Below are 27,146 nucleotides of genomic sequence, written 5' to 3' on the forward strand. Positions count from 1 at the left end.
TCAAACTATATGCACAAAACCCAACCAATTCCTCTTTTTCTCTTTCTAAAACCTCTCACAGATAATCAAGCTGATAATTTTTATGAAAATCTAGTACTGCCAAGAAGCAAAACACAATACTGTAGAACATCAAACAGCTCGATATTATGGATTTAAAATAGTTTAATCACAACAAAATAATAATAAATAATTAAAAATGGTTTGATCAATGTTTCATCTTTTAAGTATAACCTGTTGCATTTACTTGAAATGTTGCGACACTTACAAACATGTTTGTAACATGGAAAGTGCAATGAGAGCGTGCTGCCAAAAGATAACCTTCATCTCTGGCGACTTCTGATCTGTGTTGCTTTCCAGAAGGCCTCCTTGACATCTTTGTTTCTCAGGCTATAGATGAGAGGGTTGAGCAGTGGGTTGACCACAGTGTAGAACAGGGCAGCCACTTTGTCCTTCCCCAGGGAGTAGGTGGAACTTGGCCTTGAATACATGAAGAGCAAGGATCCATAGAAGAGCATGACCGAGATGAGGTGTGACGCACAGGTGGAGAAGGCTTTGCGCCTTCCTGAGGCCGTGCGGATCCTCAGAATAGCCAGGAGGATGTTGAAATAGGAAATCAGGATGGCAAGAATGTTGGAGAGGACAGTGAAGCCCACCACTCCCAGGAGGACCTTTTCATAGACCTGGGTATCTGTACAGGACATTTTCACCAATGGCGGTGCATCACAGAAGAAGTGGTCGATGATATTTTTGCCACAGAAACTCAGGCGAAAGGTGTTGGCGGCATGGGCGATGGCATTCAAGAAGCCTCCTGTGTAGGAGCCAGCAACGAGTCTGGTACAGAGAGAGCTGGACATAGTGCTTGAGTAGAGTAGCGGGTTACAGATGGCTGCGTGGCGGTCATAGGCCATGGCCGCTAGGAGATGGCACTCAGTGTAAGCCACAACACAGGAAAAGAACAACTGGGCTCCACACCCAGCCAGGGAAATGCGCTTATCTTCTGAGACACAATTGGCCAGGATTTTGGGAGTATACACAGATGTGTACCAGAAATCCAAAAAAGACAGATTGCCGATGAAAAAATACATAGGTGTGTGCAGGCGGGAATTGACACAGATCAAGATAACTAGGGTCATGTTCCCTGACAAGGTGATCAAGTAGAGCACCAGGAATATTCCAAATAGAATCAGCTGCCACTGGGGGTCTGAAGAGAGACCCAGTAAGATGAACTCAGTCAGGATGGTGCGATTTCCTATTTCCATGTCCACAGAGGGGAAGGCCTGATAACAGTCATGAAAAAAAAATTTAGTGATTTTTGTTTTGAAAGAAATAAAGGTATATGGCTCAAGTCAACAATTCATGAACCCCTTCCTATCTAGATAAAAAGATAAAAAAATTCAGTCTGTGACTTGGAAAGACCACCGGAATGGGAGTTGGGATCTGATTTTGGAATTAGGGCTTTTACTTACTAATTGTTTCTTACTAATTGTTTCATGCAGGACAAGTCCCTTAGTTTCGTCCAGCAGGTGAGAAAAATGATGAGCTATGACAGGTTGTCTGATGGAGTTAAGGAGACATAAAGGAAAGCATCCAGCCAAACGTCAGGCCCACGGTGAGCACCCAAACATGTGAGTGTCCCGTGTGTGTCAGCGAGTGTTGACATGTCAGGCACGTGCTGGTACTTCACAAATGCCAGTTTACTGTTCCACCCCTGCCACCGTTAATACAAACAGACTAGTACAGACATGACTCACTGTGCTCAGAGAGTATCCTCAGTTCTATACTTAACCACTTAATTCTTTCCACAACGTATATGGTAAGTATTATTATAATCCTCACAGTAATTTAAGAAACATTTCCAAGTTCCCAGTACTAGTCAACAGCAGAGCCGGTATTTGGACCCAGAACTTTCTTTATCAAAAATATGTGCTCTCAACTGTTAAGCCGCTTGCCTCTCTTATTTGTAAATGTATTTTTTCTCCTGTTCCCCAATTAAGGCAATCCTATAATCCTCTGACAACCTGAATTTCTTCACCTATGAAAATAGCTTTTTTTTTAAACTGTTTTTATTCCATATTTTCTCTAGTTGACATGAGATTTATATATGTATACATATATATTGTATATATGGTTTAAGCATTTTTTGATATAGTAGGTGGTGAACATTAGGAAGAACCAAATTTTTGGTGTTAAAGATAAATTGAGAAACCATGAATCCTTCAAAATTTATATCTTGAACTTGCAGGGCTCTCAGAGAGAAGCTAAGAGAAGGTATCTAATGTCAAACACTATAGAATTAGTGCTAATGCCCCAGTGACCAGCTTACTTCCCCCCAGGTAGAGATGCAGCGAGGGCAAACTAAAATTAAGAAGATTATGATTTATTTAAATATTAAAACACTTCTCTTTGAGCTAAGCTAGAAACAATGTTATAACTAGAATGCAAATCCAAGTTTCCTACCTCAAGGTCTATTGTCTTCACTTGTTACTTCGTGAGATATCTTTCAAAGATTGGGTATCCTAACCTTTCAAATGTAGCTAATAGGTTCAGAGAGGATGTGACTTGATTGATGACACTGTGGTTAAAGAGGACCATTCCGTTTCTTTATAGTATCTGATGGATCTTGTCTCATGAACGCACGAAGCACAGATGCTCTAGTCATACATCCAAGGTTCTAGAAATGGCTTTAATGTAAACCTTTACAAACGCCCTCCTCACCACTTTTTTTCACCTACTAGAACTTCCACCAAACTATATCACTCACATGATTGGTTCCCACACACACCCTGGGAGCTCCCCAGTTATAGTACTATGTTGTTATTTATTTGTACAACTTCCTTCTGAATATGCTCAAGCTTGAGTAGAATTATCTTGGCAGGAATTTTTGGTTATTATATTGGTAGCAGATAAAATGGTGGGTCATGGACACCACCTCAATGGTTACTATAAACCATCTCTGCTACGTTATCACTTGTCTAAGGAATTTTTTAAAAATCTAGAACTTATGAAGCTCATTTTTAATGCAATATAATTTGGGGGGGGGAATCTAAAGTAGCTGGACAGAGCCAATTATTACTGTATTAGTAGTAGACTACTGACTTAAAGAGACAAAGAACTGAAAAAAATTAATGTTCTGGGTTTTTGTGCATATATATCTAAGCTTAAAGTCTTCTCAGAAGAAAAGATGTATAAATTTGATCTGAAAAATGAGTGCAATACAGCCCATTGTTGGGGATAATGAGAAGGGAGAGCATTTCCATGAGAAGGAAAAGCATGTATCAGGTCCCTCACATGAGAGAGTCTGGAGAGTTGAAGATGCTGACAGGGGCTAAATAAAGATGGCACAGAGAGAGGAACCAGAATAAAGCCATAGAGTTATCAGCTCACAAAATTCACTGGAAGCCAGATTAGGGATTTTGGCCTTTAAACCAGCACAAACGGTAGTCACCACCATTATGAGAAAGGAACACAAGCTCATTAACATTTTCAAGGTTTACTCTTACCTCAGATCAGAGAATGGATTAAAAGAGAGGAAAATTGGTGGGAATGTAGTTTGGTGCAGCCATTATGGAAAACAGTATGGAGATTTCTTTAAAAACTAGAAATAGATTTACCATGTGATCCAGCAATCCCACTCCTGTGTGTATATCCAGAGGGAACTCTAATTTGATAAGACACATGCACCCCAAAGTTCATAGCAGCACTAGTCACAATAGCCAAGACATGGAAACAGCCTAAGTGTCCATCAGCAGATGACTGGATAAAGAAGTTGTGGTATATTTACATAATGGAATACTAGTCAGCCATAAAAAATGAAATAATGCCATTTGCAGCAACATGGATGGATCTGGAGATCATCATTCTAAGTGAAGTAAGCCAGAAAGAGAAAGAAAAATACCATATGATATCACTCATATGTGGAATCTTTAAAAAAAAAAAAAGACACAAATTAATTTATTTATAAAACAGAAACAGACTCACAGACATAATAAACAAACTTATGGTTACTATGGGGGTGGGGAGGGATAAACTGGGAATTTGGGATTTGTAGATACTAACTACTATATAAAACAACTATATGTAAAATAAACAACAAGTTTATACTGTATAGCACTGGGAACTACATTCAATATCTTATAGTAACTTATAATGAAAAATAATGAAAATGAATATATGTATGTACATGTATGACTGAAACATTTTGCTGTACATCAGAAATTGACACAACATTGTAAATTGACTACATTTCAACTAAATTTTTTAAAATTAAAAAAATAGCTAAATTAAGAAAAAAATAAAAGAGAAGAAAAATTCCCTCTTACATATAGAACTTCTCCGAAATCCTTCATTCTCTATGACCTGTTGAGGCCAGTTTCTGATAAAGGTAGGAAAGAGGTATTCAAACTCACTGAATTACAAGGAATTATGTAAACCAGGAACTTATCCTGATAAAAAAGACTCAAAGATTCTCAATCTCAATTTCTCTTCTAACCAGGAATGTGTATTTATACAGTAATTTAACCTTATACTAGAAAAATATTAAAGACAAGATCCTTTCAAAGGATTGGTTGGTAATGAAAGCATCCCCTGTGTACTTTGGTAAGAAAACTACAAGACACTACAAAATCTTGAAGAGTGGATAAATAAAACTGATATGTCTTAGAACATTCTATTAAAAGCCTGAATCGTAGTCATCATTCTGACTTCTGTGTGAAACTTAATTGTATCACAAATTAATCACATTATATTTGGTACCAAACCTCTAATATTTAAAAGAAAAAGTGATAAATTAACCACAAACCAATGATCTACATAATACGTACTTCTTAAGTGACCGCAATTCTTCAGTGATTTCATGATATCAAGGGTACATTCTGTTAGGCTACTTTTCCATCTGGAATGACCTTGTGGCTTGTTTTGGCCACCAGTTTACAACATAGGCAGCACCATGCAGATGCCAGGCCTGGATCTCAAAAGACACTGCAAGCTTCTCTTCTCACTTTTGGAATTCTGCTACCACGATGTAAATAAGCCTCAGTTTGCTTGCTGAATGATGACACTTGTGGCTGCATCCTTTTTGAGACCCCAGCTAACAGCAAGCTGGACCTCTGACATGGGAGTGGGGCCATTCCATTCTTCATAATCCAGCCCTCACTGACCTTATGGCTAAACACAGACATAGCAGCAACCCTAGCTGAGAGCTGACGGGGCTGGGATACGCAGCCTCGCATTACCGCACAATTGAAAGGGCACCTGAGTTCAAATCCTGATCCCATCCCTTGGTAGATCTGTCACCTTGGGAAAGTCCTTAACAGCCCCCAACCCACACTTCTTCACCTTTAAAAAAAAGTAAGAGAACTATCAGAGCTGTGGACGTAACATGCTTGGCCCTGTGTGTCACCAGAAAGTATATCTAACTTATGGCAGTTATTTTTATTCTGAGAAATATGAATTACACTTGATTTATTTTTAAAATCTGAGCTCAAGAAAAAACAAAGCCAAGTTTCCACCAAGAGACCATTTAAGCCAGAATAACAGTGTCCTTCATAATCTTTCTACAATCCTGAAAGTTAAATTTTTTTTTTTTGATCACCTACTTACATGCATTTCACAAAAAATTGACAGGCTTGGAAGTGCAAATTTGATTTGCCTTGGACTGAGGAGTCCTGTGATAGGGACAGAGTTAATCACCTGTGTGTGTGTGTGTGTGTGTGTGTGTGTGTGTGTGTGTTTTCTTTTTTATTGAAGTGTAGTTGCTTTACAGTATTGTTTTCAGGTGTACAGCATAGAGATTTAGTGATTTTTTTCTGATTAGATTCCATTATAGGTTATTACAAGATATTCATTGTAATTTCCTCTGCTATACAGTAAATCCTTATTGCTTATCTGTTAGAAGTATGGGATTAGCAGCTACAAACCTGTATGCTTTTAAGAGTGCCACCTGTCTTCCCTGGAACACAGTCTCACCCACATGCCAAAGCGATTGATCCCTTTCCAGCACTCACCTTCTATGACTTCAGTTTGTTAAAGCCTCTTAGAGAATCTACCATAAATATAAGAATAGATAACCTCACCTCCAACAATACAGTGTGCGGAAGAGATTAACGACCCTCATACATGCATATATCTTTGGAGACATCAGGCATCTTGGTTGAAGTGAGAGAGGAAGTGTATCTTATTTTAACACCATGATTTGCATTGTCATCCTTGTTTCCATAAAAATCAATCATCTGAGCTGTGTCCATACCTTAACCTATTTGCCAGGAAAATCATTAATTGTTCTGAAATTTTTCTACTGCTGGATCTCTTTGAAAACCTCACAAAAGCAATACATCTTCTCCCCGACATCCAAAACTGCACATAGGCTTAAACACAACAAAATTTTAGATGGTTCAACAAATCCCCAAAAATCTATCCATAAAATTTGTGGTTATGATTTGCAATTAAAATTTCTACCACTATAAGATGCCCAAGTTTTTCAGGGCTTACATTCTATAACTATAAGAGATAAGTAATAAATACTTCTAACTTGACACATTTACATCTGAACTCCTAATCTTCAGTCCCCCAAATTGATCTATCTGCTCATTTCTCATATTAAGTATGAAATTTTACTCTTCTTGTTTCTCAAGCCACAAATTGGGAATGAATCAACTCTCTTTTTCTCCCATCTTCTCTTCAAACTTCCAAGAAATCCTGGTGCCCCTTACCTTCAGAACATATCCTGAATCTTAGCACTTTTCATCATCTCCACTGATACAACCGTGGTCCAAACTACCACCATTTTTGCCAAGAATATTGCAAAATCCTACTAGCTGGTCTGTATGCTCATTCCTCTGTAGTCTATTTTCAATAGTCCATGCAGTCCTTTACAAACACACAAACAAAAAGTAAGTCATGTCACTCCTGCTCTTAAAACAACCCTACAAATCTATTAATTTATTCTAAGTTAAAGTCAAATTCCATACAGTGGCCTCAAGTTCCTCTATGAACAAACCCTCTATTACCTACAAGTCCTTCTCTTCCAGCCTTGCTGACTTTCTGTTTCTCAAAAACAGCAGCTCTGCCCCAGCATCAAAGATATTTGAACTGTCTGTTCCCCTGAGACACTCTTCCCCGGATATTTGCCAGGCTCACACTCTCAGCTCTTGTAAGTCCCAATCAAATGTCATTTTCTGACATTTCTGCCCATTCTTATCACTCTATTTTAAATTCCATATCCTCTTCCCACCAACCATCCCCATCTTTATTATTCTGCTCAGACCCTGCTCTATTTTCCACAAGACCTACAGTCATCTTCTAACTCTTGTTTATTAAGTTGTATGTTTTTCCCCACTAGAATGCATTAACTACAGAGCAAAAAGATTTCTTTGCTTTGCTGACTGCTGAATCCCAAAGTATAAAACTGTTCCTAACATCCAATTGGCACTTAATTAATATTTCTAAAGTTAATTAATGGTCAATTACTTTTATCATTTGAGGCTGGTTTTCCCCGAAGTATCATCTACTTCTATCCTAGCTCCAACTGTTCAGGACAAACCTTCTGTCAAGTGGACGCTCCTGGTCAGTGTATGACATCGCCAATACACTAATAAGAAAGGAGAGTAAATAACAGAGAGGACTCATAACCACTAAGATGGGAAGATGGGCTAAAATAATTCCTGAATTTGAAATGAATTGGAATTAAAAAGTGAATAAAATAAATGACAAAGAAGATGTCAGAGCCAGTCATGCTAAAGCATCTCGTATAGAATGACGTCTCAAGTTGTGTGTCCCCTGCAGGAACTCTGCTCCTTGCTCCCTTCACTGGAGCACTTAAAATTCTAGGGAAGAGCGTGTCCCTCTAGTACCAGAAAATCAGTACCAAGAAGTGAAGATATGACACTCTAGCAGCTTGGACAGCTCAGAGGACCAGAACCACTAGTCAAAAAGCACGTCACCATTTTTGTCCTCTTGTTTTCTCCACTGTGTAAGGAAGTATATGATGTCCTGGGGTTAACTACCGGACTGAATTTGAATTCTAGGTGAGGGTTATATATATCATTAATGGAATTCTCTTTAGAAGACTCTGTGTGTGTGTGTGTGTGCGCGTGTGTGTGCGTGTGTGTGTGTGTGTGTGTGTTTGGCATAAGAATAACCCTTTGAGAGCCAGGTCAGACTGTCTGAGGTCACAACTCAGATCGCAGAGAAGCCAAACCACTTAGCTGCCCCAGAGCCCAGCTGCTTACCCTTGGTCAGGAAGGACACTCTGGGAAGTGACACCCTCTGCCCTCTCCTCTGATGTCTTGGGCTGCCCTGTTGGACCCAATATATGTATTTCCTCAGCAGCCCCTTGGGACCCCTCCCACAGAACAGCCCAGAAACAGACATCTCAGTCTCTAAAGACACAATTAAAGTTCATTTGGATTATGGGGATAATATAGTAATTAGGCTATGATGAAATGAGGAGTATTTCATTAAAAGTGGACTCGCAACATGGACGTAAGTCACAGTGTAATCATACATGTAGTCACATGTATCTGACAATAGAAACTCCAAATTGTGCTAATTAGACTTTCCTAGGAATTACCTGGTGATCTACAAGGTTTTTCCCTGCCATATGTGCCTCTCTCTGTCCAGGCTATGCTTCCCTGTCTCACTTTTCAGGAAACTCCTATCAACCCTTGGTGCTACAGCCTCAATTGCAACCCTCCAAAATCCTCATGTCAAAGCCCTAACCTCCAGTGCCTTGGGAGGTGACTGCATCTGGGGACAGAGCCTTTACAATGGTAACTGACTTAAAACGAAGTGGTTAGGATGAGCCCTAATCCAATCTGAGTGGTGTCTTTACAAAAACAAAAATCGGAAATTTGGACACACAGAGAAATACCAGGGATGCTTGTGTACAGAAAACAGACCCTGTGAGGATCAAGCCAGTAGGTGGCCGTGTGCGTGCAACGGGGAGAGGCATCAAAACAGATCAGCTCTGATGGCACCCGGATCTTGGTCATTTAGCCTCCAGAACCGTGAGGAGATTTCCTCTGTTTACGACACCAGGCTGTGGCGTTTTGTTATGGCCACCTTAGCAAAATGATGTACAGCTTATCAGCACCAGGGCGTTTATGTTGGTAAACTCCACATTTTATATGTATAGAGACTACTCGAATTAGGAAATGTGACCCATGAACATATTCTTTAATTTTTCATTCAGTCATACATAAAACTGAACAAAGGAATCCAAACATTCATATGGCCTTGTATCAATGATTGGTTTAACTCATAGAGAGTTTCACTCTGAATCCTCTCTTTGATGTAAAGCTTTTCGAAGTCTGTCCCTCTGCTCATCTATCTCTATCTATATGTCCATTTCTGTCTGTTTCATAAAGCAGTTCTTCTTTTACCCTTGGTTCTTTTAATTCTTGGTGAAAATATTATTTTATTGGAATCCTGCAGTGACTCTAAAGACGTTTGTTCTTCCCTACATACATTGTCAAGGAAATCTCTGCATTATAGCAAGCAAAAATGTGAAAATAAGAAAAGAGAAAATAAATGTATTTTGCAGGGCATTTTACAGTAGGTAGTTCACTTATGACCTCTTAAGTAGCTCTCCCTCCTAACAAATAACTACATGCCTCTGGAGCCAGAAGCCCTGGGTTTGCATCCTTGTCTTCTCACCCATGAATTGCTTGATTAGAAGCAAGCCATTTCATCCATCTAAACATGAGCGTGATTCCATAACCAGAATTAGTATTCCATATTAGAGATTAAAATGTTGTACTTACAAGCAGCTTACAAACGGTCAAGTAATTTTAAAAATTGAAGAAAAAAAAAAAACACCTTCAACTTTTCAACTTTCTCAGAATCACAGCATTACAATAGAATCTATTCCCAGCTAGTATGCATAGCAGTTTTCCAGCTTTTCTTTTTTATTTATTTCTGAGACCACAATCTCTTATCAATGACATAAAGACTATCTGTAAAAAAAATAAAATAAAATAAAATGATAATAATAATAGTTAATAATAATAATAATAATACAGCCTTTGTTTACCAAAGCCTCTGTCTGGGAAACGTGGCTCTATCTAACATTTTCCTCAGGGCACCTTTAACGTCTTTATTTCTTAAGCTATAGATCAAGGGATTCAACATGGGAATCACCACCGTGTAGAACACCGACACCACTTTATCCCTTTCCAGGGCATAGCTAGTACTTGGCCGGGAGTAAATGAAGAGAATGGAACCGTAGTACAAGGTGACAGCTGTCAGGTGAGAGCCACAGGTGGAGAAGGCCTTGAGGCGGCCTTGGGTGGAGCGGATCTTCAGGACGGCAGCAATGATGAAGAGATAGGAGGCCAGGATGAGCACAGAGGGAGTGATGACATTGGAGGCAAGTATAAAATACAGCACCGCCTGGTAACTCTCCTCCACATCACAAGCCAACTTGACAAGCGGAGGCAGATCACAGAAGAAATCATCAATGAGGCTGTCCCCACAGAAGCTCAGGGTAAATGTTTCACTGGTGATGATGGCTGAGTTCAGAAAGCCACCGAAGTATGAAGCTGCAATGAGACTGGCACATAACCGTGGGGACATCACCTGGGAATAAAGCAAGGGGTTGGAGGTGGCCACATAGCGGTCATAAGCCATGGCGGCCAACAGATAACACTCACTGTAGGCCAGTCCAGCTGAGAAGAAGAACTGAGCTGCACAGCCAGCAAAGGAGATGCTTTTGTCATCAGAAATGCAGGTTATCAGGATTTGGGGGGCATAGACAGAAGCATACCAGAGATCCAGGAACGAAAGGTTTCCAATGAAGAAATACATGGGCGTATGGAGCTGAGAATCAGCACAGATCAGAGAAATCAGGGTGATGTTCCCCAGGAGACTGAAGATATAAATGATGAGGAAGATGCAAAAGAGAGCTCTCTGTAACCATGGATCTGTCGTGAACCCTAAAAGTATGAACTCCTTCACTGTGGTGGAATTTCTCCCGTCCATCGATTTTGGGTCTCTTTGGTTCCTTTCTGTGGAAAAATTAGTCAGCATGTCATGACTTAAGATACAGGTATGTCAGCTCCCCATCATTTGCCATTTTAGATCATTGAAGAACTCAACTGATGCAGAAACATTGTTCATTATAGCACACGTTAATACTGAGCTGCGTATCATTTTTGTTGGATAACTGGGGATTATTCTATGCTGTCCTGAAAGATATAGTCATTATGCACAGAACATAGTATGTGTCAAGCATGTATTTTTAATCTAATTGTCTTCCTTTTGAGAGATGGTGACTTGTTCATCTTTTCTTCTGTTTGCACTTAGGGTGATCGGGGACCACGTGGAAAATATGAAAAAGGGACTTTGTTTTCTCTTCACATCCTTGAATCTTTTGTCTTCACTAGAGAATTACATGGAGAAGCATACTTTTATTATTCTAACCATATTCTGGAATATCCTTGGAAGTACATTTACTATAATTTCCTTGAAGGCAACACTTATATTTTATTCAGTATTTTCTCCACAAAGTCAAGAAGACATCTATACATAAAGTCAAAAGAATGTGTAACTTGATAATAGATTTTCTTAGATTATAGGAATTTGAGACCATAGCCACCAGTATGACACTCAAATGTATGCTGAAAGGAAGCAAAAATATTAATCCGTGGATAATTGTGTTCAAAATGTGGTTGAATTGCTTATAGAATCAAAGTTTAAAATAAAATAAAATAAAATAAAATAAAATAAATAAATAAAATAAAATAAAACTGGCCAAACTGAATGACTTAGGGGAATATGATAGGCTGTATATGATCCATAAAGATATTCAAGTTCTTTTTTTAAATTGAAGTACAATTGATTTACAATGTTATATTAATTTAAGATGTATAGTATAGTGACTCAGTACTTTTACAGTTTATACTCTATTAAAAGTCATTACAAGACATTTGCTATAATTCTCTGTGCTGTATAATATATCCTTGTTGATAATCTATTTTATACGTAGTAGTTTGTGTCTCAATCTCATAACCCTAATTTGCCCCTTCTCCTTCCTTTTCCCTGTTGGTAACCACCAGCTTTTTTCCCTGTACCTGTGAGTCTATTTCTGTTTTGCATATATATTCACTTGTATTATTTTTTAAATTCCACATATAAGTGACCTCATACAGTATTTGTATCTCTCTGTCTGACTTAGTTCACCAAGTATAATATCCTCTAGGTCCATCTACATTGCCACAAATGGTAGAATTTCATTCTTTTTTATGGTTGAGTAGTATTCCATTGTGTGTGTGTGTGTGTGTGTGTGTGTGTGTACGCACGTGAGCATGTGTACACATCTTTATCAATTCATCTTTTGATGGGCACTTGGGGTGTTTCCATATCATGGCTAAACAGTACTGCTGTGAACACTAGGGTGCAAGTATCTTTTCAAGTCGGTATTTTCCTAATTCCTGGAACCTGGGGCTGTTACTTAATGGAGAAAGAGTTATTAAGTTAAAAAATAAGAGTTTTGAGATAGGAAGATTATCAGCATGAGCCCTAAATACAACTGTAAATATCCCTGTAAGAAGAAGGGAGAGGGAGTTCTGACTTCAGACACCAGAGAAGGAAGCAGTGTGACCACAGACACAGAGACTAGGTGACACAACCACAAGGAATGCCAGCCCCCACAGAAAGCTTGAGAGGGAAGAAAAGGATTCTCCTGTAGAGCCTCTGGGTAGAGTGTGATCCTGCCAACAACTTGGTTTTAGCCCAGTGATACTGAGTTCTGACTTCCAGAACTGTAAGAGAATAAATTTTTGTTGCTTTAAGCCACCAAGTTTATGGCAGTTTGTTAATACACAATGTATGGAATTCAACCTCTAATCATCTTCTTTCCTTCAAAATTAGAAGCAGGAGACTGGAATGTTGCCTGCAATGGAGGAAGCACCATCTCTCCCTGTCTATGTTACAACCCACAGGGACCCAGCACAATCAAAAAAGGAGTAAATTATGATTGTCAGGGTTCCAAATATAATATTTCTGCTATTAGATCCAACGCTTTCAAAAGCTCTTATGCTTGAGGAGAAAAAAAAATATTCTTTTTAAGTGATAGACTTAAAATTAAGCTAGAAAAATAAAAAATTTCTCTCTTGGAACTTATCTTTTTAAAGGATGGAATCTATAACTTTTAGCTTTAAAATAAATACCAATGCTACATTTATTATCAAAGTAGAAGTGATTCATAATGAGCCAAAGAGGATTGGAAGAAGTAATGTTTCAAAACCTTAGACTTTCAAGGCTGTCAGGGGCTAAGATCTTTTTTAAATGAAGCACATTCCCAGAAGCAGCTTAAGATCAAGAATCAACAGACCCAGGTTCTGATCTGAGTCAGCTGCTGTCAATTTTAAATAAAATTATAACCTCTAAAACGTTATCTTCTCACCTACCTTGCTTAGTTCAGTGAGACTTTTATGAGATCACCAATGTGATTATGCACTTTGAAAACTGGAAGTTAAAACTATATATTGCATTCTCTGTAAATTCATGATGTTTTCACCTCTGTAACTTGTCATTCAGTTCTATGTACTTTATCTTCCAAGGATTTCCAATTGTATGGATGCTACGTCTCCCTAGTTTCACGTGGTCTCGTGCAGAAGACCCCCTCTTCTTTAATGCATGGCTTTTATGCAAGCTGGGAAAATGCCGAGCTCACTTGCAGAATTACAATTGGGAATGTAAACTGCAAAAGACATTTCTTCCCTAATCTCTCTCATTTTCCTCTACAGGTATTAAAATATGAAATGACATACATGTGAATGTTTACCTGTACTGCATATCTATCAATGCTTTTACAAGTAAAAAAGGGTTGAAGATGTCTTAATGCAAGACACAGGGCACAGATAAATAGGGTAAATCTTAAAAATGGAAAAAGAAAAACAAGCTCCAGACATAGTGTGGAGGCAAGGATAAAACTTACTGCACACCATCAGGTCCTACTCACAGCTCTGCGCAAGACACATATCTGATTCGAAACTTTCTAGTAGCCCATATACACAATTAGTAGCATTCAAAAGACAAGCAGATCAACCAAAAGGTTGCTGTTCTTGATACCAACTTTGGAATCATTTCTCCCAAGGATCCTTTTAAAGAGAATGATTAAAATGTAATGAATAATATAATATATTGAATAGTAGTCTTACATACGTAGACACCAAAAAGAGTTTTTCTGAGCTACCTTATACTTGCCATTCATTCATAGACTGTCTGCATGCCTTGTTAGATTCAAGAGACACCCAGAGACCTTCTCCCTACAAAAGATCTCTCCTCTTCATCTCTCAAACATCTCCCTTCAACGGGAGAACTTTTTAAGAGGTAGATGCTTCTAGGAGTGGTCATCCAAAAGGAGCTGATCTCTTAGTGATCTCTCAATCCTCTCCAGGCTTGAAGCACTTGCCGTCTGAGTCATTCTGTTTGATACTTTAATCAGATACTTAATTGAGTTATATATTAATTATAATAGTACAGTATGACCCCAAGGACACAGCTATATATAAAATCTACCTATCTATCTATATCTATATTTTATATGCAAATCTTAGGTGTTAAAAAAGTGACCTATATAGATAGAAATATAACTACAGAGATATATTATATATTGAAATAGATATGGATAGATAAATATATAGAGATAGAGACATAGAGATAAATAGATATAGATTAATGGAGATAAAATTGTACTCCTTCTCTTAAAGAGCTCCTATCCCAAGCACTTCTTAACATAGAAAAAGAAATATTTCAGAGTCATGAAAATATTGACCCATACCAGTATTTCCATACTCTGACCAACTCTAAGGACAACTAAGTTTGCGGCAAGATAACAAGAGGGGAAGCAGTGGGCCACAGAGAGAGCTACACGTAACTACAGAGAGTTTATGAGACTGAAAACATCTATCAAGTACACATCTAATTGTCTGTTTCACTGAAAAGGAGGATAAGAACGGAATAAAAGACATTTGGAAACATTTCAGCTTTCTCCACCAAATATAATCACAGGAGAGAAAACCTTATTGTATTTCATGAAGTAGAATTATGTTATGGTTGGGTTATATTGAGAAGTGTTTTGGTTTTGTCCATATGGTGATCTATTGACCTTTTAGACCTGGTTAATTATTAACATAGTACTTACCACATGAACATAGAGAGTTACTTCATTTGAATTTCAACTCAATTCCAGATTTTCTCACATTAACTTAGAATAAAGGTGCCTTCTATTCATGCCACAAAAATCCTATTTCCAAAGGCAACAACACTGGGAGAAAATATAAACCTGAGCACCCCGCTGGGATATGCTGCTGAAAGCAAAGATCTCCATGAGCTACTCTGGTGCCAAGTGACCAATTATAATGCTCACTTATCTTTCTGGACTGAAGTAGGGAGAGATCATTCATCATGAATATAATTGGTCCAATTAACCTGTAAAGTCCCTTGGCTTTGTGAGTTTCATTCATGCATTTGTGATAAAATGAGAATTCGGCAGAAGGGAATAACCCACAGAACAGTCAGCACGCAAGAGATGCTCAAGAATTATTCGCAGCCCATAAGGATAATGATAGTGATAATGATAAAGACCACACCACATCTCTCCCTGCTTCTCAGTCCACAGACAGTTCTATCCAAGCAGGACCCAGGTGGAGAGCACAAGGGCTGCCCTGGGAGGGCAGTGCACACACCTGAGGCGCGGTGGGACTGTGTGAAATTCTGGGAAGTTTGCCAGGAAGGCAGACTAAGGAAGTTGAATAAAGATGGATAAACCAGGAAATAATAGCAACAGAAGTCCACAATCAATACATCTGAGATGCAAGACCGTCCTTTACACACTGTAAAGGAAGGAATCTAAAGCTTGGGGAGGCAGGAATGGTGATGTAGTTTAAACATGTGCAAACTATTCAACCATCAGCTAAAACTGTGATTCTCAAAACTTTTGACCTAAGCAATCCTTTACACTCAAAAAAATTATTGAGGACCCCAAAGAGATTTTGTTTATGTAGGTTTTATCAAACAATATTTACCATTTCAGATATAAAAAATAAGAAATGTTTTTATTAATTCATTTAAAATAAAGAATATACCCATTGCATGTTAACATAAAATAGATTAATAAATACAGATAACTATATTCCCATACCAAAAAAGGTATGGTGAGCAGAGTTTTATACTTTTGATCTTTTTATAAATGTCTGGCTTTAACAAGACAGCTGAATTCTTATATATGTTCTCAATTCAGTGTACAGTTGATCCTAGAACAACGCAGATGTTATGGACATCCACCCTCCATGGAGTCAAAAATCCATATGTAATTTATAGTCAGCCCTCCACATACATGGTGCCTTTGTGTCTGCAGTTTCGCGTTGTGGATTCAAACAGGGGAGTGGACTGTAGTATTTACTGTTGAAAACAATCCACATAGAAGTGGACCCATGCAGTTCAAACACCTGCTGTTCAAGGGTCAACTGTCTCAAGATACGTTGTTTGGGTTGAAGCGTATGAAGAAAATTCAGCCTTAAACACACAGGCAATTAGAAAAGGGGAGAATATTTAAATTGTCTCCAGACAATTGTGATACTCTTCTGACACAATAACAAAACTCAAATAGTATTCTTTAAGTTAACTTCAATGTAAAATATAAAGCCAGTATCTGTAAAATCCTGGGCTATGATGAAAATACTGAGCGTACGGAATCCATGAAAGTGTCCAGACCCCCCCCCCACCCCAGCAAGATCCCTGATCTGCGCTCTGAGAACCCGTCATGAAATAAGCACAGGAAAATGCGTAAGAGATGTAATTATAGATTTATGTAAAAGGTACAGTGAGAGGAAGGTGAGAGAGTGAGCATTTATAAGGGAAATAAAATAGTGTAATGGTCTGACAAGGTTTGAACAAAGGAAGAGAGATTAATTTGTGTTGAAACGTCGTAAACACTGATTGACTAGTAAGCTATTGCTTCTCAGCTTCAAACCCACTCGTATACTGTGCTTCAGGATGCTTTGACAGGGACATTGCAAACCACAAGGCAGAGGGAGGCTGGAGGCTGGGAGAGGAGGAGCAGACTTGCTCCTTTCTGCTATCCCTTCCTGTTCCGTCAGTGTCACCCTAGAGATGCTTCTTCACCTCAATATAGCAATGTTGTTCCTGCAGTAGCATTTGATGCCAGCTTGCACTCTTTCCAACACTTGGTTACAGCACCTCAAAGACACAAACCTCAAATATATGGGACTCAAGATCATGTGATAGGGGAGGAGGGGAGGGCCTCTGAACTTCCCTGAAGAGCTACAATTTCTCTGAGGTGGGAGTTTTAGCTTTTCAGGCTCTTCAAATTGCTAAGTTTTAATAATCTCAACCTTTTCCCCTTTTTTTGCCCCAGCCCTAAATGCTGTAGCTGCTTCTTAAAGTTGCTACTTCTTTCTTACTCAGGTTTTGCTCTTGGTCTTTTCAATGTTTCAATAATTAAAATAGCAATTCTTTTTATTTAAATTTTCTCTGTCAATATAATTGCTGTGGTTTCTGTCTCCTGGTGAGACCCTCACTGATACAAAAAAAAAAAATCTTAACAAGAAAACCATAAATGCAAAGACTTGGAAGTATGCAAAAAATTAACTCATGAATGAATGAATTATAATACATTGAGTCCTTTTAATACATGAGTCCTTTTCCTCAAAACCCTTAAAGTTTATTGGAGAGAAGACCTGTTTTAAAATATGCTCTCTTTTGGAAAAGTTTTTAGCACATTCTGTCTTTTATTCCCCTGATTGGCTCCTGCACAAAATAAATCCATGAAGCCCTAACTTGAGGCAGGCACGGTCATAACCATTCCTAATCTCATTTATCCTCCCTGGAATCCCGTATCTACCACTATCTCCAGTGTATAGGTGAGGAAACTTTGGTTTAGGAAGCTTAAATCACTTACCTGAGTCACCCAGACAGCAGGAGCCAGAACTGGGCATTTAAATTAGGCCCTCTGTCTGCAGACACTCCGAATAAAGGAAAACAAAATCTTCCTTGGAGATTGCTTTCATCACTGCAATGTTTGTAATAAAATATGAAAAATTTTAAAAATGGAACTACATTTACTTTCACTCCCCCAGCTAAGAAGGGTGCTGCTGGCAGGCTGATCCAGTATCCCACTTCACACACACCAGACAGACTATTCACATGAAGACAGCAGGTCTTGTCTGATTTTTCCCCAGAAATTTATCTCGGATTTACCAGTTTTCAGTTTCTGTAACCCTTGCTGAACCTGCTGCTATGCATTATCTTGAAAACGTCAGCCCCATCTGGCTGTCACCCTTCCGTGTTTAGACTCCTGTGCCGTCACTGGACTTCTGGCCACTGATTCCTCCTGCTTTCCATCCTGCCTCCACACAGCTGCTCTGATGATTCTCCAAGAACTTATACCATATTTTTACTTCAGTGTCTTAAAATCTATCCTATTGGTTCCCCATTTTCTACAAAATTGAAACAGTTCTGTATATGGGTGAGCTTAAGCTGTGTGCCTGTTTTAATTCAAGTTATTTCAGGGACCATAAGGAGAGACACAAGTGTGGGTGCATAAATGTAAATTTACACACAGAACCAAGGAGCTTCCTTGGGCAGCGCTCAGCCTTGGGGAAAAAAGGAGTCCAGTTGTGCAGACTTCATCCAAGAGCTTGGGGGCAGAGGTGATTTGTGGAACATCGTGGACTAAGTCGTTATTCAGCCATCAAAGAGAAGGAAATCCTGCTACTTTGTGAAAACATGGATAAACTTGGAGGGCACATTGCTAAATAGAAAGATTCAGAGACAGAAAGAAAAATACTGCAGGAACTCACCTATGTGTTAAGTCAAAAAAGTCAAACTCCTGGAAGCAGAGAGTAGGAAGGATGGTGGTTGCTGAGGCTGGGCAGTGGGAGAAATGGGGAAATGTTGGTCAAGGGTATAAACTTTCAGTTTTAAGATTACGTTCTGGGGGTATAACCTACAATGTGGTGACTGTAGTAAATAATAATGTATTGTACACTTGAAATTTGCTAAGTGCTCTTACACAGAAATATGGTAACTACCTGAAGTGATGGATGTGCTAATTAGCTTAATGGTGACAATCATTTCACAATGCATATTAAAATAACACGTTGTACTTCTTAAATATATAAAATGTTTTGTTTGTAAATTTTAAAAGCATTGCCTTTTGATGGAGCACTCAAGGATTCGTATCTGAGCCTTGGAAAGAAAAGAAAGAAATGATACTATGTCGGTCAAAGTGCTGTATCTTAAGAGTCTGTAAAATCTACAAATCGCTCCTGCACCATGACCTCGAGTCTTTTGTCACTACGGGTGGGATAGGAGAGCACGAAATACAATTAATGACACTGTGCATGAATGATATGTTTACAGTTTTTACTTTTCTATATAATTATTTATGTCCACATGTGCACAGTCAAAAAATACATTCTGACATCATCCTAGCAAGGAAAGACACTTTCCTTGGAGAACTTTTGCCACCTTGTGGTGTGTAAAAAGAATGCCACGTGCAGAGTATCTGTACAAGAGGCACTTTCCACCGGCCAGGCTCTGCCGCTCTAAATACTCTTGGAATCCATGTCCTTCCAAGTGTCCACGACCAAGAACCCCAACCTCGTAGCCCTTGTCATGCTGAACAATTTACAAGTATTTGCAGCTATCTGTTTCCCTGCCTCTTCCCTAAACCACAACCCCCAAGAAAGCTGGGTCCAGATTTATCTTTGCTCACCAGTGTATTATATCCCTGCCTTGGCCCGGCCCCCTGCACAGCACCCAGCATGGGAGCACGTGATAAATTCATGCTGAGTGAGTTAGTTAATATGCTGAAACATATTCATTTTAGAGTTATTTTTTAAGTTAAAAAAAAAAAGCAATGCCACAGTGTGTACAGTATCTTCCCATTTGCCAGGATATGCAAAGATATATCCATACATATTCCTGTAAATGGATAAATATCCTCTGGAAGGAAACACAGAACTGTTTATACTGACCCATGTCAGACAGGGAAGTGGGAGGTCTGGGCTTCAACCATCACTTCTTCTCATGTACTCATTTGCATAGCTTATTGGAATTTTTACCATGTGCATGTATTATTTTTACTATAAATGCATAAACAATAAATAGTGTAGTGACTGCTGAATGTAGACAGCAAATTACTCGTACTTTTTTATGATGTGAAAGGGAGAAACTAAACCTCCACATGCTTCTTTTATTTTTTAACTGTATATATTTAAGGTGTATAACGTGATGTGTGGTATACATATACACAGTGAGATAATTATTACAGTCCAGCTAATGAACATATCCATCTCTTCACATTATTATCATTTTTGGGGTATGGTGAGAACCCCTGAGATCCATTCTCTTTGCAAATTTCCAGTATAATATGAAATAATTATTAACTAGAGTCACCATGCTGTACGTTCGATTTCTAGGACCCATTCATCCTTACACAACTGAAACCTTGCACCCTCTGACTAACATCCCCCTCTTTCCCCCATATCTCTGCCCCTGGTAACCTCTGTTCTACGCTCTACCACTATGGATTTGACCTTTTTAGACTTCACATGTAAGTGAGATCATGCAGTATTTGTCTATGTCCGGCTTATTTCACTTAAAATAATATTCTCCAGATTCGTCCATGTTATTGCAAAACACAAGATCTCCCTCGTTTTTAAAGCAAATTATATACACATAGACATATAGATAGAATCATAATTTCTTTACCCATTTATCCATCAAGGACCTTTAGATTATTCAAGGTACTGATTTTATTTTCTTTGGCTGTGTACTGAGGAGTAGGATTGCTGGATCACATGGTAGCTCTATTTTTAGAGGAACCCGCATACTCTTCCATAGTGCCTGTAACAATTTGCATTCCCATCAAAAGTGCACAAGGGTTCTCTCTTATCCACATTTTTGACTACACTTATCTTTTGTCGTTTTGGTAATAAGTCATCCTAGCAGGTTTGAGGTGATATCTCACTGTGGGTTTAATTTGCATTTTCCTGATGACTGGTGATGCTGAGCATATTTTTATACACCTATTGGTCATCTGTATGTCTTCTCTGGGAAAAAATGTCTATTCAAGTCTTTTGTCCATTTTTCAGTCAGGTTATTTGTTTTTTGTTGTTGTTTATTTTGGGGTGTTTTTACTATTAAGATGTTTGAGTTCCTTACCTATTTTGAATACTAACTCCTTATCAGGTCTATGATTTGTAAATATTTTCTTCCAACACATATGCTTCCTTTACATTATGTTGATTGTTTTCTTTGCTGTGCAGAAGCATCTTAATTTGCTATAGTCCACATGTTTATTTTAGCTTTTGTTTTCTGGGCTCCGGTGCCATATTCAAAAAGCCATTGCCAACACCAATGTCAAGGATCTTTTCCCCTACATTTTCTTCTAGTTTTTACAGTTTCAAGTCTTACATTTAAGTCTTTAATCCATTTTGAGTTGATTAGTGCATATGCTGTAAGACCAGGGTCCCCTCTCTCTCTTTTGCATAATGACACATGCCTTTTTATTGCAACCTTCTCATTTTTATCTTAAACTTTAGTACTGTAATGTCTATTTGGACTTAAGTCATCATTTCAGGACCCCTCTCCAAGCTAGTTTAGGGTTTCCTCGGTCACATATTTGCTCTATTGAGTGTGTTATGTGTGTGCATAGTATGTATGTGTATATATATATATACGTCTACATATGCCTTGCATTGGCTAAACTACATTTTCTGCATTTTTTTAACTTTCGAGTCAGAAGCATCTGACCAATAAGTATAAATGTCATATATATCATTATGAAAATAATATTGCTGTGAGATAATAAGCCATATATGAATGTTGTATTCAGCTTTAGGGTTTGCATTTAATTTTAAAGCGTTCACCTCCTTTCACATTTATTTACACTATATTCCTATTTACTAAGTGGGGAGGGGGCTATTTTATATAGTACTTCATTGTTAATAAGTCAATACCTGTTCTGATTCTGGGTCGTTCTTTTTGTGAATTAATATTTTTTTATTTTGAAAGGCATATATATTACATATATTAAAAAAATAAAATATATTTGCATAGCTATATCCATTAAGAATATTATATCAATCAAATATATTACATAGGAAGGATTCATTTAAAAAATTCGGGCAGAAAAGAGAACAAAGTAGATTTAATAGAGAACAAGTGTCATTATGTCATTATTTCCTTGAGTGCTCAAAACTATTTTCTTCCCTTTATTGGCTTCATCAGAAAGGACCAGGAAGCACCGACTTTCTTTTCAAAAATTCTTCTTAAATGCTCTATCATAAATTTCTAAAATTCCACGAAGACATGATTTTATCTTTTTTTTTTTCAAATAGAAGGTCCTTTGGGAATAGTCATGAGTTAATCATAAAATCTTTAATATTCCCTTTCAGTGTGATTAGCTATTTGAGATTTCCTTCCTTCTTTCCTTCCTTCCTTCCCTCCTTCCCTCCTTCCTTCTTTCTTTCCTCAATTGTTTTATGAGCAGGTACCAGGTAACCTACAAGGAATGATTGCCCTAAATATCAGGAGGACCAGGTTCTTAACCAGACTGAGCTTCCAACTGACCCCATGACTCTGAGTAAATCAATATTTTACTTCTTAGCAGATCATCTCTAAGGTAGTTTTCACGTCTAACATTTCTGTGACTCCAAAAAAACAAAAACAAACCCTATACATGAGATTGGAACCTGAGCATTCAGTAGTTAACTCTTCAGAGAAATAATTAGAGCAAAAAGCTAAAGTAAAATATGCCAGTGCGAGACTAAAGCTGCAAGACCCAACATTTTTACTGATCTTTCTAACAAGACGCCTTGGGCATTATTAAGACTGATTGGGTGCTCAGAGATGGGCAATTACTAAACTTGAAAGAAATTATTTGCCTCACTCCTAAACAAGTTTCAGAGGAACTAATTAATGAAGGCACTTCTAAGTAAGAAAACTTCTTGGGTGATGATTGCTGTTCAGCATCAAAGTTAGCTCCTGGGGCCTGACACAAGTCAGATAACAAAGCACTGGCCCTGGGGATAGACAATGCCTTTGTAAATTGACGGAAGTCAGGAGGGCAGCTTTCTAACATTATCAGCTCATTGATTGCTATCCTGGCTTCTTGGATTAGATCTTTTGCCCTACAAAACAAACAGAAGAAAATTTCATTCCAATTTAGAAAAAAGTGGCAAACCCAGAAGATTAAAATAATTGATAAAAATCAGAAGGTGTAGGCAAGGCTGTAATTCAAAATCTTCCTATGTTGAAGAACATGTGTCTTCATCTGAAAAGGCTATATATTTTATTATTTCCATTACATGACATTTCAGGAAAGGCAAAACTAGAGAGACAGAAAAAGATCAGTGATTGCCACGGGTTCAGAGGACAATGGATATGTTGAGCAGGTGAAGCACAAGAGATGTTACCATGGAAAATTAGGTAAAGGATATATACGATCTCTCTGTATTATTTCTTACTGTTGCATGTGAGTCTACAATTATCTCCAAATAAAAAGCTTAATTAAAACAGAACAAAACGAAGTAACGTGTGTCTAAATTGGAATGCCAGCTCTTGATCTTGAGCAAGCTATTTAAACCTGTTGAGCTTCAGTTTCTTCAACTGTAGCCAACAGGTTAAATAACGGTGCCCGCAATTAAGAATTTAAAGGAGGCAGTGCGTACAGTGTGCCTGTATCACAGTAAGAACTCAATAAATATTCATCGTCGTTTTATCATTTAATCATCACTCTTATTGTCACCCAGGCTGTTGCACTAGTTCCTTCCAGGTCCGCTCCCCTCTACCCACTCTTCATCCCTGACCATCCTACACAAAGCCACCTCTCCAACTGGGTAGCCCTGAAGGTTAGAAATGTTGACCTCTTCCTGGAAAAGGAAGAATGTCCCAACTCCCCAAGCTAATTAGACCATATTCTGACTCCATCCTTTTTTCCTTTCACACACCACCCTTTACGTCACAGTTCTTATAATCCCAGAGACCCCTTACTTGTCATCATTATGCCCTTCCGTGTGCCATTCCTCCTACCTGGTACTCTCCTCACCTTTGCCAGATGTCCACATCCTACCTTCACTGCCAATCTCAAGGGTCACCTCCTCCATGGTGGTTAGTACCCTGCCTAATCTGATATGAAGTTTCCTTGTTTCCTTCCCTCCTTACTTCCTTTGAATCTTCATCAAACACTGTATTTCCTTCTTATGACACTTACACTCCATCATGAATTTCAGTTGTTCTGTACATTAGCTGTTGGGAATTTACTAAGGATAGAGACTATCTTTTTGGTTATTTTTATTAATAGTAAAACCAAATGCCAACACACCATATAGTATTTTAGCCTTCATAAATGATCCTTAGTTTGTTCCTCAGAAATGGTTGTAATTCTGTTCTATAAATGAGAAAATGAGGCCGTCCTAGGAGCAAGGTAGCTTCTGGAGATCACAGATAAAATGAGTGACAAAGTTAAGTCTTAAACTCTAGCTCTTGGACTTCCTATGCAGTTGTCTTCCCAAGCCAGTATTTCTTAATCTTATGTGTACAAGGTCAAGGGTCCTGTATCAGTGTTGTCATTGGTCTTATGCCCTCAGGCTTCCCACATAAACACATATCTGCCAGGGTATTAGCTGGATCTCAACTTTACAGAACAAAATTATGCAAAAATTATAGGCATTTAGCTTCCCCAGTCCTCTCCTCTCTCCACGCTTTCTGCTCCTTCCCTCTCCCCCACCACAGTCCTTCCTACCAGAGGGTCCACAGGCCCAGAACCTCCTAAGAGCCTTTAGAAGCACCTCATCAAGGGTAAAATCCATGGCGCAAGGGCTTCAAGTTTAAAATCAGGTAAATCAAAATATGGAGCAGAGTAGTGAATGCGCCATTTATACCAAGAAATAATAGTAAATATTTGAAATCTGTACTCTGGCAAGACAACGTTTAAAACAGTTATGGACTGATAATGAGTAATAACTAGATTAACCAGGCTTCTTCTCAAATTTCAGCCTCAATTAAAACTAAATAAAAGGAGAGTTACTATCCTTGAAAAGGACAGTGGTGAATTAAGTAGACATTCTGAAGAGAATTTCAGGGTCCTTTTAAAGTAGATATTTTTAAAATGCACTCATTCTAGAAAGCTTAAAAAATACAGAAACAGAGAGAAAAAATTTTAAAGTCATATATGATCGCATTATACAAATATGACTGCTACTAATTTAGGTGGATCATTTCTTTTCTTTTTTTTAATCTTTCTTCCTTGTTTAGTGTTTTGAAAACAGGTATATGACATTTTATTTTTACTTCTTATTAACCAGGTAACAAATAATACCTTCATGGTTTTATAGACACTTGGTTGAGACTGGTAATAGCTGAATAATATTTCTTTACGAAGGACATACTGCTCCAGTTCATAGGACTTAAATGTTCAACAGAGGGAAAGTAATTATTTCAGTAGTTCATTGTCCCATCTGTCGCTAGGAGCATCTGGCCCACAACTTTTACTTTCAAGGATGAAAGCCATAAAAAGATATTTTCAAATCATTATGAAGCTCCCTTTTTTTTTTTTTTTTACGAAACAATAGAGACTTGGATACTTGTTTAAGGCAGAGTATGTTCCCTTAGTCTATATAAATCCTGTCAGTTTTTTTTAATCATCATAAAATATGTACAACATAAAATTTATCATTTTAACCATTCAGGTGTATAATTCGGTGACACTAAGTAAATTCACACTGTCCCACAACCATCACCAACATCCATCTCCAGAATTACTTTTTCATCATCCCAAACTGAAACGCTGCACCTGTCATCAATAACTCCACACTATCCCTTCCCCTGCCCCTGGTGACCACAGCTCTACTTGCTGTCTTTGTGAACTTGACTACTCTTGGTACCTCTTCTAAGTGGAATCTCACAGTATTCGTCCTGGCTTATTTCACTTAGCTTAATGTCTTAAACTCCATCCATGTTGTAGCACATACCAGAACTGCATTCCTGTTAAGGTTGAATCATATTCCATTGTGTGGATGTACCACATTTGATTATCCATTTATTTGTCAATGGGTGTTTGGGTTGTTTCCACATTTTTGACTACAATGAATAGTATTGCTATTAGTATCAGTCGCCTTTTTAGACATGCAAAGACAAAGCAAGGATTTTCTGCTGAGATAAGGATGAATATGATTACATAAATATTAGTCATTTATAAACATTCATTCAAAAATATTGTTAAGCATCTACTCTGTAGCATGGGAACGAAGGTGAACAAAAAGAGCTTTTCAGTAAATGGACAAAGTACCAATGTGCCTACAAATGTGGGGACAGAGATGGGGGAGCTTCCACCCTGAGCTGGTTGGCTCTGACCATGTCTCCTCAGGCACATTTCAGAAGGCAGCCCACACAGGGTGCTCTGATGGAGTGCCTCCTCGGACCCCGTAGAGACTAACCCAGCAGCCACTGCTCTGCTCTCTGCTTGGCTGCAGTATGCTAGTCTGGCTAATTTAGGCATCTGCACAACTGCCTTATCAGCCCCACTGTGGATAAGGACCATGGTGCTGCAGGACGGGTACACGTTCCAGGGGTCTACAGGGATGCAGTCAGGCAGGAGCTGGTGAATAAATGGTGAGGTCTCCTGGCAAATGCAGTTTTACGTGGGCTTTCAAATATGTCTTCGTATTTATCCAATATGTCTGAATCTTTAAGCTGATTTGTCGTTTTACTGATATCTAGGCTTCAACTCATGAATATTCAGCAAAGTAGAGATTCATCTGATTTTGAAATACGTTATACATAAACATCAGATTGGATTTGAGATCCATTTTCATTATAATGAGAAATCTCAGCATTCCATTTGTCAAAAAGAGAAAATGAACAGCTTTAACATCATGTCTTTCAATTTAATGTCAGGTCCTTTAAATATTTAAATGATGTAAAAATTAAATTTTAAATTATTACTAAAAATTATTCTTCATGCTGTACACCAGAAATTAACACAACATTGGAATTCTATTATACTTCAATTTAAAAAAAAATTTTAATTATTCCTCAGACATTGTTCACACTCATTTCAACCAAAAACCTAAGGTAAAACTATTGGAAGCAAACTCAAGTTTTCCATTCAAAATTTT

The 27,146-nt window shown here is 38.1% G+C and overlaps 2 protein-coding genes across 2 annotated transcripts; both read right to left on the reverse strand.

The window, feature by feature from the left end:
* Nucleotides 1-320: 320 nt before the first annotated feature.
* Nucleotides 321-1,274, reverse strand: LOC102522758 (olfactory receptor 9G4). The gene has a single exon (XM_006188362.2). It carries the CDS (start codon nt 1,257-1,259, stop codon nt 321-323), a length of 939 nt encoding a protein of 312 aa, XP_006188424.2. The 5' UTR covers nt 1,260-1,274.
* An 8,540-nt stretch (nt 1,275-9,814) lies between these two features.
* Nucleotides 9,815-10,974, reverse strand: LOC102522494 (olfactory receptor 1013-like). Its single transcript, XM_014562317.2, has one exon. The coding sequence runs from the start codon at nt 10,972-10,974 to the stop codon at nt 10,024-10,026; it is 951 nt and encodes a 316-aa protein (XP_014417803.2). The 3' UTR covers nt 9,815-10,023.
* Nucleotides 10,975-27,146: the final 16,172 nt, after the last annotated feature.

The sequence above is a fragment of the Camelus ferus genome, chromosome 10 (assembly GCF_009834535.1).
Source record: "Camelus ferus isolate YT-003-E chromosome 10, BCGSAC_Cfer_1.0, whole genome shotgun sequence".
In the NCBI taxonomy this organism is placed as follows: domain Eukaryota; kingdom Metazoa; phylum Chordata; class Mammalia; order Artiodactyla; family Camelidae; genus Camelus; species Camelus ferus.